Genomic DNA, 16,331 nt, shown 5'->3' with positions numbered 1-16,331 from the left:
AGGTAGGTGAAGTGATTTATTGTGCTTGTGGCTGCAGAACCTGTGTTAGAATTGAAATCTCCTGCCTCCAAGAACCATTCTTGTCTATGAGACCACAATATGTGATCTAGCAATATAGTTCACTGAAATGTACTGAGTTCAAGTTGATAAAGCACATTCATAACCTTATTGTATTTGAACTTTTGTGGTAGGAATAACATATTCCTCCTAGTTCACCTAAAAACGCTGCACCATAAATATCCCCAAATTTGGTGGAGTTGGCAATAAGGGGAAAAATCAGAGACCAGAAATACTGAAAAAAGTGATTCCATCGAGATAAGCAAGAACACTGGAGTTGGGATTTGCCACGAGGGCGATGTCTAATCCCTGGTGGTAGAATCTGCCTCTAATAGACACTGCCAACAGATGGGAGACAAAGTCTGGGGCTTGTGTGAGATGCATAAATCAAGAACCTTGAGGGGAGAATCCTCGTTGGGTGGCTAGGAGAAACCTCCTTTGCAAAAGGAGACTGATCTATCAGTCTTGACTCTAGATAAGGGGGTATGGAGGAGAAAAGATTGCATTCCTGAAAGCTTAGGGCCTGAATTTATTCTACCTGTGTGGCTCAATCATCATGTCCCAAAGCAAAATACAAAGTGTTTTTGGGTTGATGGTTCCTTTGGGAACCTGAAGGAATCAAACACAAACCTTCACTGAAGAAATGCCATTTTATTTATTTATTTAAAAAAAAATTTTTTTTTTAACGTTTATTTATTTTTGAGACAGAGAGAGACAGAGCATGAACGGGGGAGGGTCAGAGAGAGAGGGAGACACAGATTCTGAAACATGAAGAAATGCCATTTTAAACCCCAAATCTCAATTCCCACAGATTAAATTATAAAAAAATATGTGCTCACAAACTGAGGAATCACTGAAAACAAGAATCACTGAAAACAAGTCATGCACAATACTTAGCGAAACCACAAACCACAAAATCAGATGTACAAAAACTGAAGATCCTGGAATTATTGATGTAAGACAAACGTGTCTCGTGCTTTTTTAAAAAAGGAAATTAAGCAGCACCTGGGTGGCTCAGTCAGTTAAGCGTACACCTTCAGTTCAGGTCATGATATCCTGGTCCATGAGTTCAAACCCTGCATTGGGCTCTGTGCTGACAGCTCAGAGCCTTGGAACCTGCTTCAGATTCTGTCTCCCTCTCTCTCTTCCCCTCCCCCACTTGGATTCTGTCTCTCTCTTTGAAATAAATGTTAAAAAATAAAAGCTCTTCAAAAAAATAAAAAAGGAAATTAAAAGATGAAAAAGGGACTGTGGGATTTGACCAAGGAGACAAAATAAGAATTCTAGAAAATCTGTGAAATAAAAATGCTGTTGATGAGTGAAACTGACCACGACCCAGGCCAAAAGAGAATAAAGATATGTCTGGAAGTTACACAGAATTCAGTACAGAGAGAAAAAGGGAGTAGAAATAGGAAAGGAAGGCTGAGTAGCATGGAGAAGAGCTTGAGAAGGAATAACATTTATCTGATTGGAGTTCTGAAAAGAGAGAGAAAATGGTGAAGAGAAGTTCTGAAGAGACACTCCCTGTGAATGTTCCAAATTGATGAAAGATTTGATCTTTAGATTCAGAAATCCCAAGGAATCATAGGAAGAAGAAATAAAAATGAACTTACCCTGGAGTAAAATTAAAGAATACAAAAGGACATTTAAGCAAATTAAGATTGAGCACAGTCACTTTCAAATTATCTTCACTAAAGGAATTTGTAAAGGGCACTTGAGAGAGAAAAAGAATTATCCTGGAAGCCATGTCTGCGATTCAAGAAGGAATGTTGGGAAAATAAATACGGAACGCACGGTTTAAAAAGGATGCCCCTGGAAACCTGCTCGGGGATGTTTCTTGCCACGTTGTTTGTGATTCAAAACCTGCAAATATCCCCAGTGCTCATCTGTAGTGTAATGGATAGATGGTGGAATATTGACGCCACAGAGTATTATACAGCATTGATGAATAAACTGTAGCTACAGGCAATAGCAGGGATGAATAGAAAATACACCATAGAGAATATGTAAAATATAATTTCTTTCATGTGGAGTTCAAAATGGGCATAAACTGAATGATCTATTTAGAAATAAGCACCTATATATGGCAAATGATAAAAACATGCAAGGGAGTGATAAACACAAAATTCAGGATAGTCCTCTTTGATGGTTGGGAGGGGACTCGGGGAGATGTAATCAAGGGGTACTGATAATCTGGTCGTGTTCATTTTATATATTCATGTAGATTCATTTTACATATTTCCTGTGAGTCATAAGTTTTACAATAAGGCGATTATAAAAAGATTGGTTATGTAAGAAAGTGGTGGGAAGGGGATTCAGGGTCAGCCTGGATCAAACATACTTTGAAAAGCATTAAAGAGAAACATCTCAAGCATGTGGTAGTCCAGTTTCCCATTCCTACTCTCCCACCCCCTTCCTAGCCTACCCTTGCATATTGCCAGTGTATGTTTTCATGCATGGTGACAAAATAGTAAAGATAATTCGTGGTTTATTACTTGAAAGTCTTGTGTTGTAATGTAAAATTTTATTTGCTTCTTTAGGTCATAACTTTTGTGCAGAAGGACCTACATGTGGTGAAAACTCAGAGTGTAAAAACTGGAATACAAAAGCTACTTGTGAGTGCAAGAATGGCTACATTTCTGTCCAGGGAGACTCTGCCTACTGCGAAGGTAAGTCAGCTATAATAAAGTCATTTGTGAGAAATGTACTCCTGGTAGACATGGTTGAAATTGAAAGCTGTCACTTGGCTCTGGTCTTCTGGGATCCTACCAGAAATTATATCGGCTACTTGGGTGCTCTGTTCTCCTCGTTTATCCAGGCTTCTCAGTAGCATGTGGAAAGCCAGACCTTTGGAGGGAGTTCTGAAACACAGCAAAGCAACAAAAGTGGCAGGGCCATGTCAAATCCCATGTTCTGCTTTCACTATATGTAATAATCACTGGCAAAACCATAAACACATGATGTTCTTTTGCCTTATTTGAGTGAATTAGTATTTCCAAGTTCAACTGAAGGTTATAGGGTGGGTCCTCTTTTTGAATGCTTTGATACTAGCTTATACCTGACTGCCTTTTTCTTCACCTGCCAAGGTCAGAAGTTTTTTTTTCAATTGGGTTTCTAAATGACTGATTCATGGGTTGCTAATTCATAAACTATACTAAAAGTCACAGTGACAGATGGACTCATAACTTTGGCACTTGGATGGATGCCATTACAGGGGTTAGTGGCTTCAGGCATCAGTGATCCCCATTTCCACTCTAGAGAGCAGAACAACTCTATGTGAATGCCTCTTTCCAGGCTTAGCATTCCACCTTGATGGTGGTGAGCAATGCATACTCCTGCTCCTGTGTAATCCCCTAGTATCCCAGCCCATCCATTTCTCAGGTTCTAGCTGGCTCAGTCTCATCAGTTTGAGAAGTTCTAATGGGCAAAGTGGGGCGAAGCTGTTTCTCTGTCTTGGTTGGACCCAATCATTCCTGACCGATTCACTAACAATGTATTGAACCTTGTGCTCTCTTAATTGGGAAGGTAGAGGTCTTGAATGGAATGAATGCTGTAAATCCTTGGTCATGCTCTTCTAATTGGTTTGGTTCTCCACTGGCTCACGTATTCTCAAGGTAAAGATGATTCATGATGAAAATGGTTTTTTCCATTCATTCCGTTTGTATCATTGATCCCTGCTTAATTTCTTGGCTTTGATTAAACCTCTTCAGTTGTTAAGAAGATGTGTGTAATGCTTGCTGGTGCTCAGTACCTGGTGGGTGGCCTTTGGTTTTGATCTCTTCTAAAAGACTTTGTCCATTACTGCTTTGGTTCTCATTAACGGTACAGTATAACCAACAGGTCTTTTCCCTTTCTCCTTTATATCTTTCTTTCCACCTTTGCTTACTTTTATTGATTTGAACTTGATTAGAGAAACATGCCATTTGGGAGGATGAAGTTTCCCCTTTGCTTTATGAATCCTTTTTCATCTATCCTTCAATATCCTGGTACTCATTTGTCAGTTTTGAGGAAGAGGACTGATAACGTCAGTACTTCATATTAATATTTATTTTTTTTAATCTTAGGCTGTTTTTTATTTTTTGGTCAGAAAATTAATTTCAGAACTTTAAAATTTGAACATTCTCCCCCTCAGTTTCCATGGAAAATCCTACAAAGCAGGTAATGTTCTAAAAATTTTACTGTGCCCTTCTGTTATCTGTGGGGATAGACTATGAATAATTAAAATAATGACAGAGGAAACTCAAAATCATTTGAATCTTGATCCTCCCACTGGCAGAACCAGTACACCTACCACTCCTGGCTCCCCTTAGCTATTGAGAGCTAGCAGAATATGGCAGAAAATTACTGCTGTGCAAGCTGTTTGGGACTCTGATTCATTCCTCATCAATGCCATTTTTAATTGCATAGAATAAACTCCATGAGTAGCCATTTGTGATAGTAAATCTGCCCTTTGTGTGAGAGGCCTTATTTGTCAGTAAGTGATTTTAGGTCTCATCACTGTTTTCTTGGACATACTTCTCTTTAGCCTAGTGTATGTACCTGGCTTTGGGCCACAGTGCACTGCGGTGCTACCTTTGGTAATGGTGATGTGCTAAAGCTTCAGTCCTTTCTCTCTTGCTGTGGAGACTTTCTACAAGTCCCAGCAGGCTTGTACATGGAGAGGATGAGAGCCCCAAGAAGAAATGACCAAACATTAGAGTCCATGTATGGGATAAGAATAGAACTCATCTGGATGGGAGGCCCTGAGAACAAAGTAGAGTGAATATCAACATTTAGAGCAGAAGCCCATTTCTCATTCCATCCTGCCATCTTCAGCACATTGGACTAGGGGCTTATTTTCCTCTGGTGGCTGATGACTGCCATGGCCCTAGGCATAGTGTCCTAATACCAGTGTCACAAGCAAGCAAAGAAGGAAGGGGAATGAATGGGTTACAAACCTTCTCTGTGTGAAGTTCTGTTTTTTGTGTTTAAGGAAAGTCCTTCCTGGAAGATTCCCTGTAACCCCCTGTCCCTGCCCACATGCAGATTTCCACTCTCCTATTTTTCAGACCTGGGTTACATCTTCTTCGACCCTAGACCAACTTTTGGGCAAGGAGAATGAGAGGGCTGTTACTGGTTTGGGTTGTATTCAATTCTTGGGAGCTGGGGTAGGGGTTTTCCTTCCCTGAAACCAAATGATCTTTGCCCTTTACCTGAACCACTTAGGACTGTGGCAGGGAGAGGAGGAGAGTGGTTTTCGGTGGGCAAAAAGCAATGCCTGTCCCATTGTTTTATGGTTAAATGCAGTTTATGGTCATTTTCCCAGCTCTGTCCTCAGGTGGTCTGCGATGGTCTGATGGACAAGATTAGAGGTCACCAAGTGCCCACCTGGGTACCAGGGACTCTCAGGCTGAGTTTGTTGTCTTGCCATAGTCTAGAGAGAGGTAGATACTTTTGAACTGCCTCAGGCAAGTTATTTTTTTACTCTGAGTAAATGGAGTGAAAATGACCCGTGGTACAAACCACAACGAACAAGACTGCCTTGCAAATTAAAACAAAATATTACACACATTGTCCAGGCTATCTTGAAAAGCCCATTCAAGGCTCTCAGTGGAAAAAGAAGCACAAAAGGCTTTCAATTTTCTTAACTTCCTTGGGTAGTAGCAGAGATACAGTATTAAAGACTCCTGCTCTATAGAGGTTGCCAGAGAAACTGCCATAAAGATATCGGAATTCTTAGCCAATCAATGGAGGATAATAAGACCTTTTGTCAGCTCTGATACAATTCACAGGAGATCGTTTCATTTTGCCTCGTCCAACTCAGCACCAACATTCCCCATTTTGAAGATAGTTTTAGTTGGATTTTGGTGTTTTATGTATCTGGTCTGCTGAGGTGTTTGATCTCTGCGATGACATTTTCACTGAGTTGGTCTTAAATAGTTTCTGATATACTGGCTTAAATTAGAGGCAGTTTCTGAGGAAAGTATAGCAATTGGAGGTCTACTCATAATCTTCTTGAATTTGGAGTCTGTATAAATAGTCTCATTAACGTTTTCTTGCTGGAGTAAAAGTTATTTAGAAAAAGAAAAGGATAATGTGATGTCATATACATCATGCCGTCTGCCAGGCATGGGAAGTACTACAATTAGCATTAAGTCACAGTAACTTCTACTTACAGACTACTCTGAATTTTTCAGACTTCTTTTATGTATATTGTACTCTTTGAGACTTAAATCTGTGAAGAAAGCGGCAGCATTGACCATATTTAACTATGTTGTACAAGTGCCAGACACTCATACTCAGAGAAATGAAGTAAAGATAATACTCAACTTGCTTCTACTCCCTACCTTCCCTCCCCCCATCCCATTTCAATGTTGTATTTTTGTTTAAAATATTAGCTGCCTCCTTGAGCCAATGAAATATTAGTGGGTGTGACCTGTATTTCAGGGTAGAAGCTTTAAGAGCTATTGTAGGGTTCCACCTCATTCTCTTCCCTCTGTAACACAAAATTGGCAGTATGCCAGGGCAGGGCTGCAGTTCCAGAATGAAGAGGACAAGGAGCAGGGGGACAACTGACAGGTGATGGACATGTGGCATGAAGGAGAAATAATTGTGTAAATCACTGAAATGTTGGAAGGTGTAATTATCTGAGGGTGCAATTGCTTTTGCATAACTTAGCCAAAGTCTACCTTACCCTGCCTGAATTATTTGATAGAAGTTTTGTGGTTTCAGAAAGGTACCTCTAGCTCAGTGCCCATGACTGAAAGCAATTTTTTTTTTAATGGAACAAGCATTGAAGATTACTGGAAAAAGTGCCAATGGAGTGGATCATTAATAGTCTGTTCTGGCTATGCTGCCACACAATAGACTTTTTGCAGACCACAAGTTGTAAATTAGTGCTTTGTTATGGCCGATTCCAATATGGGAAATTGGATTTCCCAATTACCATAATGAAACAGTGCATGTCAGAAACTTAGCAAATTGTCTGGTATCCACTAAACATTTAATGGATCACAACAGATACCATTATCATCGTCATTAACTTACATCATTAACACTTAGGAAGATCTTAGGATTTGAAGAGTGTGTACTCACTGAGGCCAATACTTTGTGAAAGTGGGTTACCGTCGTTACATCTTGTGGGAGAGTGTTCTTAGATGGAAGGATTAGATTTTATCAGTTCTGTCCACAGTGTATTGTTGGCGGAGGGGTATGAAACATATTTATAATGATAAAATCCTTTTTTTTTAAACATGAGTGGGATTGTATTCAAGAAAATGTCGTGGAACAAAATAACCTATATGGGTATGAATTTAACAATTTCATGTAACAAAAGCACTGAAATGTCTGAAACACAGCAACTGATAAGCAAGGTGATTGAAAACTTCTTTCGCGTAACTAGGGGTGATAAAGTGTTAAGAGGCTGGTAAAGTGGCAGAAAGGTCAGTGGTCAAATGAGATGATTTCAGAATAGCTAAGGTGGTACATATTTACTGGATGCAGAGGCTAGCATGTATGCAATTCCATAGAAACAAGATGCTGTAAACTCTTGATGAAGAGACTGCATGGGAGAACATCTAGTTGCTTAATTATACTTCTAATTATGCAAGGATTAATCAGGTAACTCTTGTTGTTTTGATTGTTATAAAATGCATGAGCTTCATGATACATGTAGCCCAATTTATACTTGAATCTGGACTTCAGTCTCCTGAAGTCCTGCTTTGGACAGCATAAGGATCATAAGGCTCTGTTGAGTATTCATGTTAATAGAATCTTAACTCTAAGCTCCAGCTCCTGTTTATTTCCAGGGATTCAGAATGCTTGAAATAAGAATACCCTGAAGTATCCTTTTTACCCCCATTTAGCCTACATGACTAATAGATCTTCCGGTACCTAGTTATCTGTCAACCCCATGCCCCATGCCCTATCTTTCCAAGACTGTGATCTCTATCTGGCCTTTGCTTTGCTCATAATAACCCATGTGTCACCTTCTTCCCAGCACCAGATAGAGATGAGCCTTATTCCTGGTGTTGATTTTGTCTCTGCTGCTTTGTCAAGGGTATTGATGAAAGGCATCATCTTCTTCTCTCCCACCCTCTTGAGCTCTTGCTGCTTTTTACCAACCCTCTTTCCCCCCTAACTCTCTTCTTGGAATTATTAAAGAAAAGAAAAAGCCCAAATCAAAATCTTGGTTACTGCATTTGGGTTAAACCACTGGGTTAATTGTTAAGCTCTGGGGCTCAGGAAGGAGCCCCAGATAATCCAAGTGGAACAGTCATCAGGACTAATGTTAAAGCGGCACTATTTTGTTTCCTCAAGCCTTGTTTCAAAAGATCATTTGTAGGATATTGTTTGGAATTTTTAGTTATTTCTTTATGGTAAAAGTGTTGTAAGTGTTGATGAGGTTTCCAGGCTAGCTCATTGTAGCCTAGCTAACTCATTGTACCCCTGAAGTGTTATACTACAAAGCTCTGCTGAGTTTAGGATGCTGAGAACAGAGGACTGTGTTCTCCCAATCTCCATTAATGGCACTTCCATCCACAGACTTGATCCATTCACAAAGTGTAGAAGTTCTCAGTCCCATTCTTCCCCTCGCACCCAATATCTGCTATGTCAGGAAGTCTTACTGGTATTCCCTCCAAAATGAGTCCCAAGTTCACCCATGTGTTGCTATGACTCCAGTCCAAGCCTCCTTTATCTCTTGGCTAGTGATTGTGACGGTGTCTTGTCTGTTGGAATCCATTCTGCAAACATTGATCAGATTGGGCTTTTTAAAATGTAAGTCAAGGGCGCTGGGGTGGCTCTGTCCCTTAGCGTCTACCTTGGGCTCAGGTCATGATCTCGCAGTTCATGGGTTCGAGCCCTGCATCGGGCTCTGTGCTGTCAGCTCAGAGCCTGGAGCCTGCTTCAGATTCTGTGTCTCCTTCGCTCTCTGCCCATACCCCACTCATGCTGTCTCTGCTCTCTCTCAAAAATAAACAAACATTAAAAAAGGAAATAACATGTAAATCACATTCTTCTCATTGTCGACAATGGTCTAATGGTTCTCTTGCCCCTTAGAATAATATCCCAGTTAGGTCCTGTGTCAGGCTGTATGTGAACCAGAACCTACCTACTTCTGTCTTCATCTCCTACCACTCTTTCTGATGCCCACTCTTCTCTCATCACACCATAATTCTTTGTGTTCTTTGAACAGGCTTGTGCGATAAAATCATTCTTTCCTCAGCCTGGGATACTCTTCACCCACATCTTCCCTAATTTGCTTTCTAGTGATCATTTAAGTTGTAGCTCAAATGCCACCACGTTAGAAAGGCCTCTCCTAACCATTCTCACCAAGTTAGCTCTGTTACTACTCTTAGCTACTCTCTGTAGCATTTTATTTCCTTCATTGCACTTATTGTCTAAAATTGTGGTGTTTTCCTGCTTAAAGGTGGGTGATGTTTTCTCCTTTGAATATAACCTGCGTGATGGTAGCAATTTTATCTTATTCATTGTGTCTCTAGCACCTGGAAAAGTGCATAGCACGTTGAAGACACAGAACAATGTTTTAAATTTATGAAGGGATGGAAATCTCAAGCTGATGCTTGCCTTTCTGTATCTGTGACACTGCTTTCTTTCTTGTATGAGAGTTGTTGTCTTCGTATGGTAAGGGCTTCTTTTTAGAGTGCAGAGTCTGCTCATTTTGCTAACATTCAGTTGCATATAATGCTGAAATGCCGCCTGCTCATTTGAGTCCGTGTAAAGAAGACTGACAGGAGAGTCAGTTTTCACAATAATTTTGGTCACTTTTTTTGGCAAAAAAAATCACCAAACAGTCCAATTAAAAAATGGGCAGAGGATCTGAATAGATGTTTTTTCAAGGAAGGCATACGCATGGCAAGAGGCATATGAAGAGATGCTAACATCACTAATCAACATGTAAATGCAAATCAAAACCACAATGAGCTCTCACCTCACACTTGATAGAATGGCTGTTATCAAAAAGAAGCAGTAACAAGTGTTGGTGAGGATGTGATGAAAAGGGAACTTTTGTGCCCTATTGGTGGTAATGCAAATTGGTGTAGCTACTTTGGAAAACAATATGGAGGTTCCTCAAAAAATTAAAAAGAGAACTACAGTATGATCCAGCAATTCCATTTCTGGGTATTTGAAGAAAATGAAAATACTAATTTGAAAAATTTATGCACCCCATTGTTCATTGCAGCATTGTCTCCTATAGCCAAGGTATGAAAATAAAAGTATCCACTGATGGGATGGATGGGTAAGGAAAATGTACATACATACAATGGAATTCAACCATAAAAATGTCTTGCTCTTTGTGACAATGTGGATGGACCTTGAGGGCATTATACTGAGTGAAATAAGTCATACAGAGACACACAGTGTATCATCTCACTTATAGATGCAGTCTAGAAAAAACAAAATAAACTGAGCTCCTAAACACAGATTGGTGGTTGCTGGGCATGGGGAATGGGTGGAGGATCCAAGGGGTGAAGGGGGGTCAAAAGGTACAAATTTCCAGTGGTGAAATAAGTCATGGAATATAATGTCCAACGTGGTGCCTATGTTACTAATACTGTATCCCATATTTGAAAGTTGCCAAGAGAGAAGATCTTAAAAGTTCTCATCACACAGAAAAAAATTGTGACTATGATGATGGATGTTAGCTATATATCTTGTGATCAGTAGGCAGTATACACAAATATCAAATCATTTTGTACACCTGAAACTAATACCGTGTTATATGTCAATTATACCTCAGTACAAATACATTTTAAAAATTACAGAAAAATTTCTTGTGGCTTAACCCAATAGAAACTTTCATTTTCTTTCAGATGGATGTTCCTGGTTAGCAGGTAGATTTCCTCATACTTGGGATTCTGGGACCCAGGCTGTTGTCCTCTTTCGCTCTAGCATGTATAATATGTGGCTTCCAAAGTTGCCATGGAAGGGGAAAGGGATTAGCAGGTGATGAGTGTGAGGTTTTTATAGAGTCTGCTGGCCACATTCCACTGGCCAGAGCTTAGCCACTGGCTATACCTAACTGGAAGAGAGCCGTGTAAATGTTGTCTAGCTCTGTGCCCAGGAGGATAAAGAATTTGTTTTGGTGAATGGTTTTACAGTCTTGCCACAGTTTCTCGATGAAAACATCTCCCCCCATTATTTTTATGTTTTTTACTTTTTATTGCCTGTGTCCCACCAAATGGACTTCTGGCTTCAATGGATTGTATTAAAACTTGCTTACTTGGAAACTGGATAGGATTTAACTAAACTGTCACTTGTACTTTGTTGTTTGCATTATCACCAGGCCTTCCTGTGGCTTTCATTGTATCACATCACCTGGATTTGTTCTGTCCCCAGTATACCCTATATGCCAAAGTGACCCATCCTTCCATAGAAAATTCACAGCCTCTCACATGCTAGCGTTCTGACTTTTATGCTAGAAGGAAAGCAATTCATGGAACAGGCTTACACACATCTATGAAAGATTGATGTCCACATAATGTTCCCAGAGGTAAATGTATTCTTTAAAGAGGTTGCTTATTAATTAAGAAAATCCCCAAACAGTTAAATTTAAAACAGCATAGCAAAAGGAAATGAAAAATCAAACCAATGTGGATGTGGAAGAGAGCACTTTTAGGCGTGGGCACTAAACAGATTGTCCCTGCCTGGGTGTTTGCCTTGGTAGTCTGCTATCCTTAAATAGTCCTCCTTTCTAGCATTTTCCCTCCCTCCTTTTTTTCTTGACAACTCTCAGGACAGTGATGTAGTGAAAGAACATTGAACTCTAAGGATAAGGAGATCTTGACTGATCCTGGCTCTACCACTTAATCACTTGGGTGACCTTGGAAAGTCACTCAGTTCTTCTGTGTCTTGATTTTTCTCAAAGTGCAAACAGGACTTTAAACAAGACTTATATATTACCATTTGGCTGTGAATGTTAAATAAGAGACTGAATATGAAAGCATTTTGTAAAGGCTAAGGCAGCATAGCTATGTACTGTAACATTATTTATGGTAATTATATAATTACACATTATATAATCGTTACTATAAATATTTTCAGCATTGACAGTAATTGGGCTAGTACTTGGTATTCAGCTATCTAGGGTTGAGATACATACACACACACTCTGAATATCTATCAAACTGTGATGGTTAATTTTTTTGTATCCTCATGACTGGGCTAAGGGATGCCCAGATAGCTGGTAAAACATTTTTCCTGCATACTGGAAGAGATGAACATTTGGTTGAGTAGACTGAGTAGAGGGATCCGCCCTCACCATTGTGGGTCAGAATCATTCAATCCATTCAGGGTATGAATGGAACAATAAAGCAAAGGAAGGCTAAATTCCTTCTTGCTCTTCTTGAGGTATGACATCTATCTTTTTCTCCAAGGGGACATTGGACCTCCTGGTTCTCAGGCTTTCAGACTCTGGGCTCACATAGGCAGCTTCCTGGTCCTTAGGCCTTTGGATTTGGACTGAGTTATATTATCCACTTTATTAGTTTTCCAGCTCATAGGTAGCAGATTTTGGGTCTCCATAATGATATGAGACAACACCTATAATAGATGTCCTGATTGTATATTTGTCAGTCAGTCTGTATTGATTATCTGTCTGTCTGTCTGTCTGTCTATCTCCTGTTGGTTTTGTTTCTTTGGAGAATCCTGACTAATACATCTCCAACATGTATATTGAGCTATTGTTTTATGTTTAACCCTCTGCTAGTCATTATGGACTTCATGGAAGTGAGGATACATGCAGTGTTCTGGGTGAATGGCATCTGCTAGAATTACGCAGTATGAAGTCTTAAATGTTGTACAGAGTGGCCCTATCAAGGGCATAGGGAAGAGGCAGACCTAGAGTCTTGTCTCATGCTTTCAGCAAATATTAAGCACCTATGTCACTGGGTTGTATATTGGGCCCTGGGAACTCAAGGATGATTAAATCATAGTTCATTTCCTCAAGGAAGTTATCGTTTAAAGGCAAAGAGAGCCTTGTTATCAGATAATGAAAATACAGTAGGATTTGTTTTATCTTAGGAATTGAATTGGGTGTTAGGAGCACAGTAGTACGAGTAATGCATTCTGCCAACTAGAATCTGCACAGGGTGCCCAGTGGAGGGGGTATGTGAGCTGAGTCCAGTTTTTTAGGAGGAAATATGAGGGAAGGCCATCCTCAGCAGAGAGATTAGCATATATAAAAGTACAACGTGCAAAGTTTAGCATGGTTAGAACATAAAGAGCTTGGTAGGAGATGAGAAAAAGATCTGGCTGATGGTCAAAAGGTAAAGAGTAGTGTAGGCATGCTAAGGAGTTTCAGTTTTATCCTGTAGGCTGGTGTGCATCCATATAGGATGCAGGCATCACAACAGGTTGAAAACTGGATCTATTGAGATATGGAAAAAACATTGGAGCTTTAATTAAAAAATTTTTTTATGTTTATTTTTAAGAGAGTGTGTGCATGTGAGCTGAGGAGGGGGAGAGAGAATCCCAAAAAGGCTCTATGCCCAGCACAGAGCCTGATGTGGGTCTTGATCTCACAACTGAGATCATGACCTGAGCTGAAATCAAGAGTCAAATGCTTAACTGACTAAGCCACCCAGGTTGCCCCTGGGACTTTAATTTCATCTTAGTCTTTTAATTTTCACTTTGGTGTAAGATTTATAATGTACATATTACTATAATACATGTGTAAAATAGACAAATATTTTCATATAGGAGGTACATGTTCCCAAACTGTTATCTATGTGGAGGCATGATCAAAACCAGAAATCACTAGTATAAGCTACAGGATATCCAATGGAGGGTCTCTGGTTGGATGACATTATTGGATTGGTATGTTAGGAAAGTTCTATTCATAGCCATATAGAGAGGCCACATTGTGGAGATGCTGGAGTCATGGAGCCAGATTAGGCAACACTGCTTGAATGATTGGTATCTTCATGAGTTCTCAGCCCTGGCCACAGTGGCTACTGAGGAGAATACTCATCATTGAAATAATTAAGATATGGTTGTTTGGCCTTGCTTGGTGCCTTTCTCCAAATCTTCCCAATGTGTTATGTTTGATTCTTGACCATGACTTCCTTCTGAGAGCTCTGGTGCCTGGCATTTTCCCAGATGAATCTTTCTTGCTTTGTTCTTTGGAGAATTTATCAGAGGGGCTGGGTGGTACCCAGAGGCCAAGCCTATGAGGATGGCCTTATGTTATTTTCCAATGATGTATTTTCACTTTAAGAAATCACCCTGAACCATCTTTTGGCTCACTGTTAGAAGATTTTAGGATTTTAAGTGTCTCCTTGAAAGACATGCATATATTTTATGTATAGTACTTAGCATTTTTATGTAGCAAAAAAAAGGAAGAGAAAAAAGTGAAGTCCCTGCTCATTTTTTTAGGGATAAAAATGGTTATTTAAAAAAAAATTTTGGTTGTTTAAAAAAAAAACAACAAAAAACCTTGAGTTATCTCTAAGATGCCTAATACCTAGATAAGATTGAGAAGAATTCAACTCAGGAAGCTTTTATTGTGTCCTTGCTTTGGTGGCTGGCATAGTGCCTGCTGTGGCTTCTGCTTCTTGATGAAGCTTGTCTGGGCAAACAATTGTATGCTCCAAATAATTAGGGAAAAATAGTGGAGATACAGTGGAAAGATTCAGCTTAGTTTTGGTGCACTTGGGTTAGAAATTCTGGCTCTCCCATTTTGTGAATATCAATCTCTCTGCTTTTCCCCTTTGTAAAATCAAGGTGCTAATACTTAATAGGGTCTTTTAAGAATTGATACAAGAACTCAAGTGAGTAAAAAGTCTAAGGATTTAGTGTAAACCAGGTTTTAATAAATGTTCTATCACACATAATTGAGTCCTAAATGGTTCAGGATGTGTGTCAGTGAGTAGGGAGGAAGGAGAAGGCTAATTCCTAGAATTAGGGCAAAAGAGGCCCTCAAAGGGATCTTGAAAGACCGGGACAACAATGACTACAAAGGATCATGACTATGTGATTGGGAAGCCTGGGATGCTATGGGAGACTTGAGTTGAGAACATAGGGTGTGATGGAGTTCGCGGACCTCGGGGGAGGGTGAGAAGGAGATCATTGCCAGAGTTGAGAACAGCATCTATGTAGACCTGGAGGTGCCAGAAAGCAATGGAATGTTTAGTTTTTCTGTAACCCAGGGTGGGAGATGGAGAGTGGTAAGTGCAGAGTTAGGAGGCCTTATAGACGTGATGAAGTTTGGATGCTACTCTAGCAGCAATGGGAAGTTGAAGAGTTTGGAAGAGATGTGATAAGATGGAATAGATATTTCTGGAAAATCATTCCGGCTGCAGTGGAGGCTGGCATGTAAAGCAGGAGTTCCAGTCGTCAGTCTGTTGCTCTAACTTATGCAAGAGATCATGGTGAAAATGGAGGTGGGAAGAGGCAGGAGGTGAAATCAACAGGATTGGTTGGTTGATTGGATGTGAGGGGCAGATTGGATATTACATAAAAAGGGAATTTAGAATCAATTCTCTGGTTATTGTGTTTATACCACATCTAACTCTAATGGCTGGGTTTGTGGCTTCCTCCTCTCGGCTCTGATGCCACTCTGTTCAAACCTTTATTAGAGTGCTCATCACACAGGATTTTAGTCACTTTTTCAACATATTTTTCTAGGTTAAGAGCTACTCAAAGGTCAGGCCTGTGTCTGATTCATCTTTGTATGCTCAAGATGCAGCCCGGGGCCTGGAACATAGGAAGTAGATGCACAGAGAATACTTTCTGAATCAACCAGTGGATAAACGAAGGCACGATTCCATGAACAGACTTCAGTGCTCTATGTCTTCTTTCCACTAAGACATTTAGAATTGCACAGAGAGATCTTGTTTTTTCTCCAAGTGGGGAAAAGCCACCTCAAAATGCCTTTCAAATGGGGCTTGCACATCTTTTTATAAGAACCTTCCCTTCCTTCTTTTACCATTGAAAGGATTTGCCAAAAGCCCAGTCTTAGCGAATAACTTCTAAGGAGCTGCTATAGAGATTTGTGGACTTCTTCCTATTCATTTCTGGATGTTTATTTTCTTGCTGCGGAATTTTGTCTTTTGGTACTGACACCTGGCTCCTTAGAACTCTACTAATGGGAACTTTTCTGAGCCTTGTTAAAGAAATTGGATGTATCAGATAGATTATAGTTTACCTGTCAATGCTCGTAGCATTGTGCAAACTTATGTTTTGTGTTTAACAGAGTAATAAGTGTATTTATTTAGGATTGGGAGGAAAGAATGGAAATGAGCGTTCTTCTTCCTACCACCAGCAAGTACGCT

General features: G+C 39.9%; 1 protein-coding gene across 2 annotated transcripts in view; it reads left to right on the top strand.

Annotated features, from left to right (window-relative positions):
• NELL1 (neural EGFL like 1) overlaps window positions 1-16,331 on the top strand; it is an 877,100-nt gene that overhangs the window by 229,069 nt on the left and 631,700 nt on the right. For both annotated transcript variants that reach the window (XM_049649290.1, XM_049649281.1), the window contains exon 12: window positions 2,598-2,726. In XM_049649290.1, coding sequence (XP_049505247.1) covers window positions 2,598-2,726 — 129 coding nt within the window. The remainder of the gene's footprint in view (window positions 1-2,597; window positions 2,727-16,331) is intronic.

This window comes from Panthera uncia, chromosome D1 (assembly GCF_023721935.1).
Source record: "Panthera uncia isolate 11264 chromosome D1, Puncia_PCG_1.0, whole genome shotgun sequence".
Lineage (NCBI taxonomy): Eukaryota > Metazoa > Chordata > Mammalia > Carnivora > Felidae > Panthera > Panthera uncia.
Note: the sequence above shows the minus strand (reverse complement) of the source record. Positions and strands in the feature narration are given on the sequence as shown.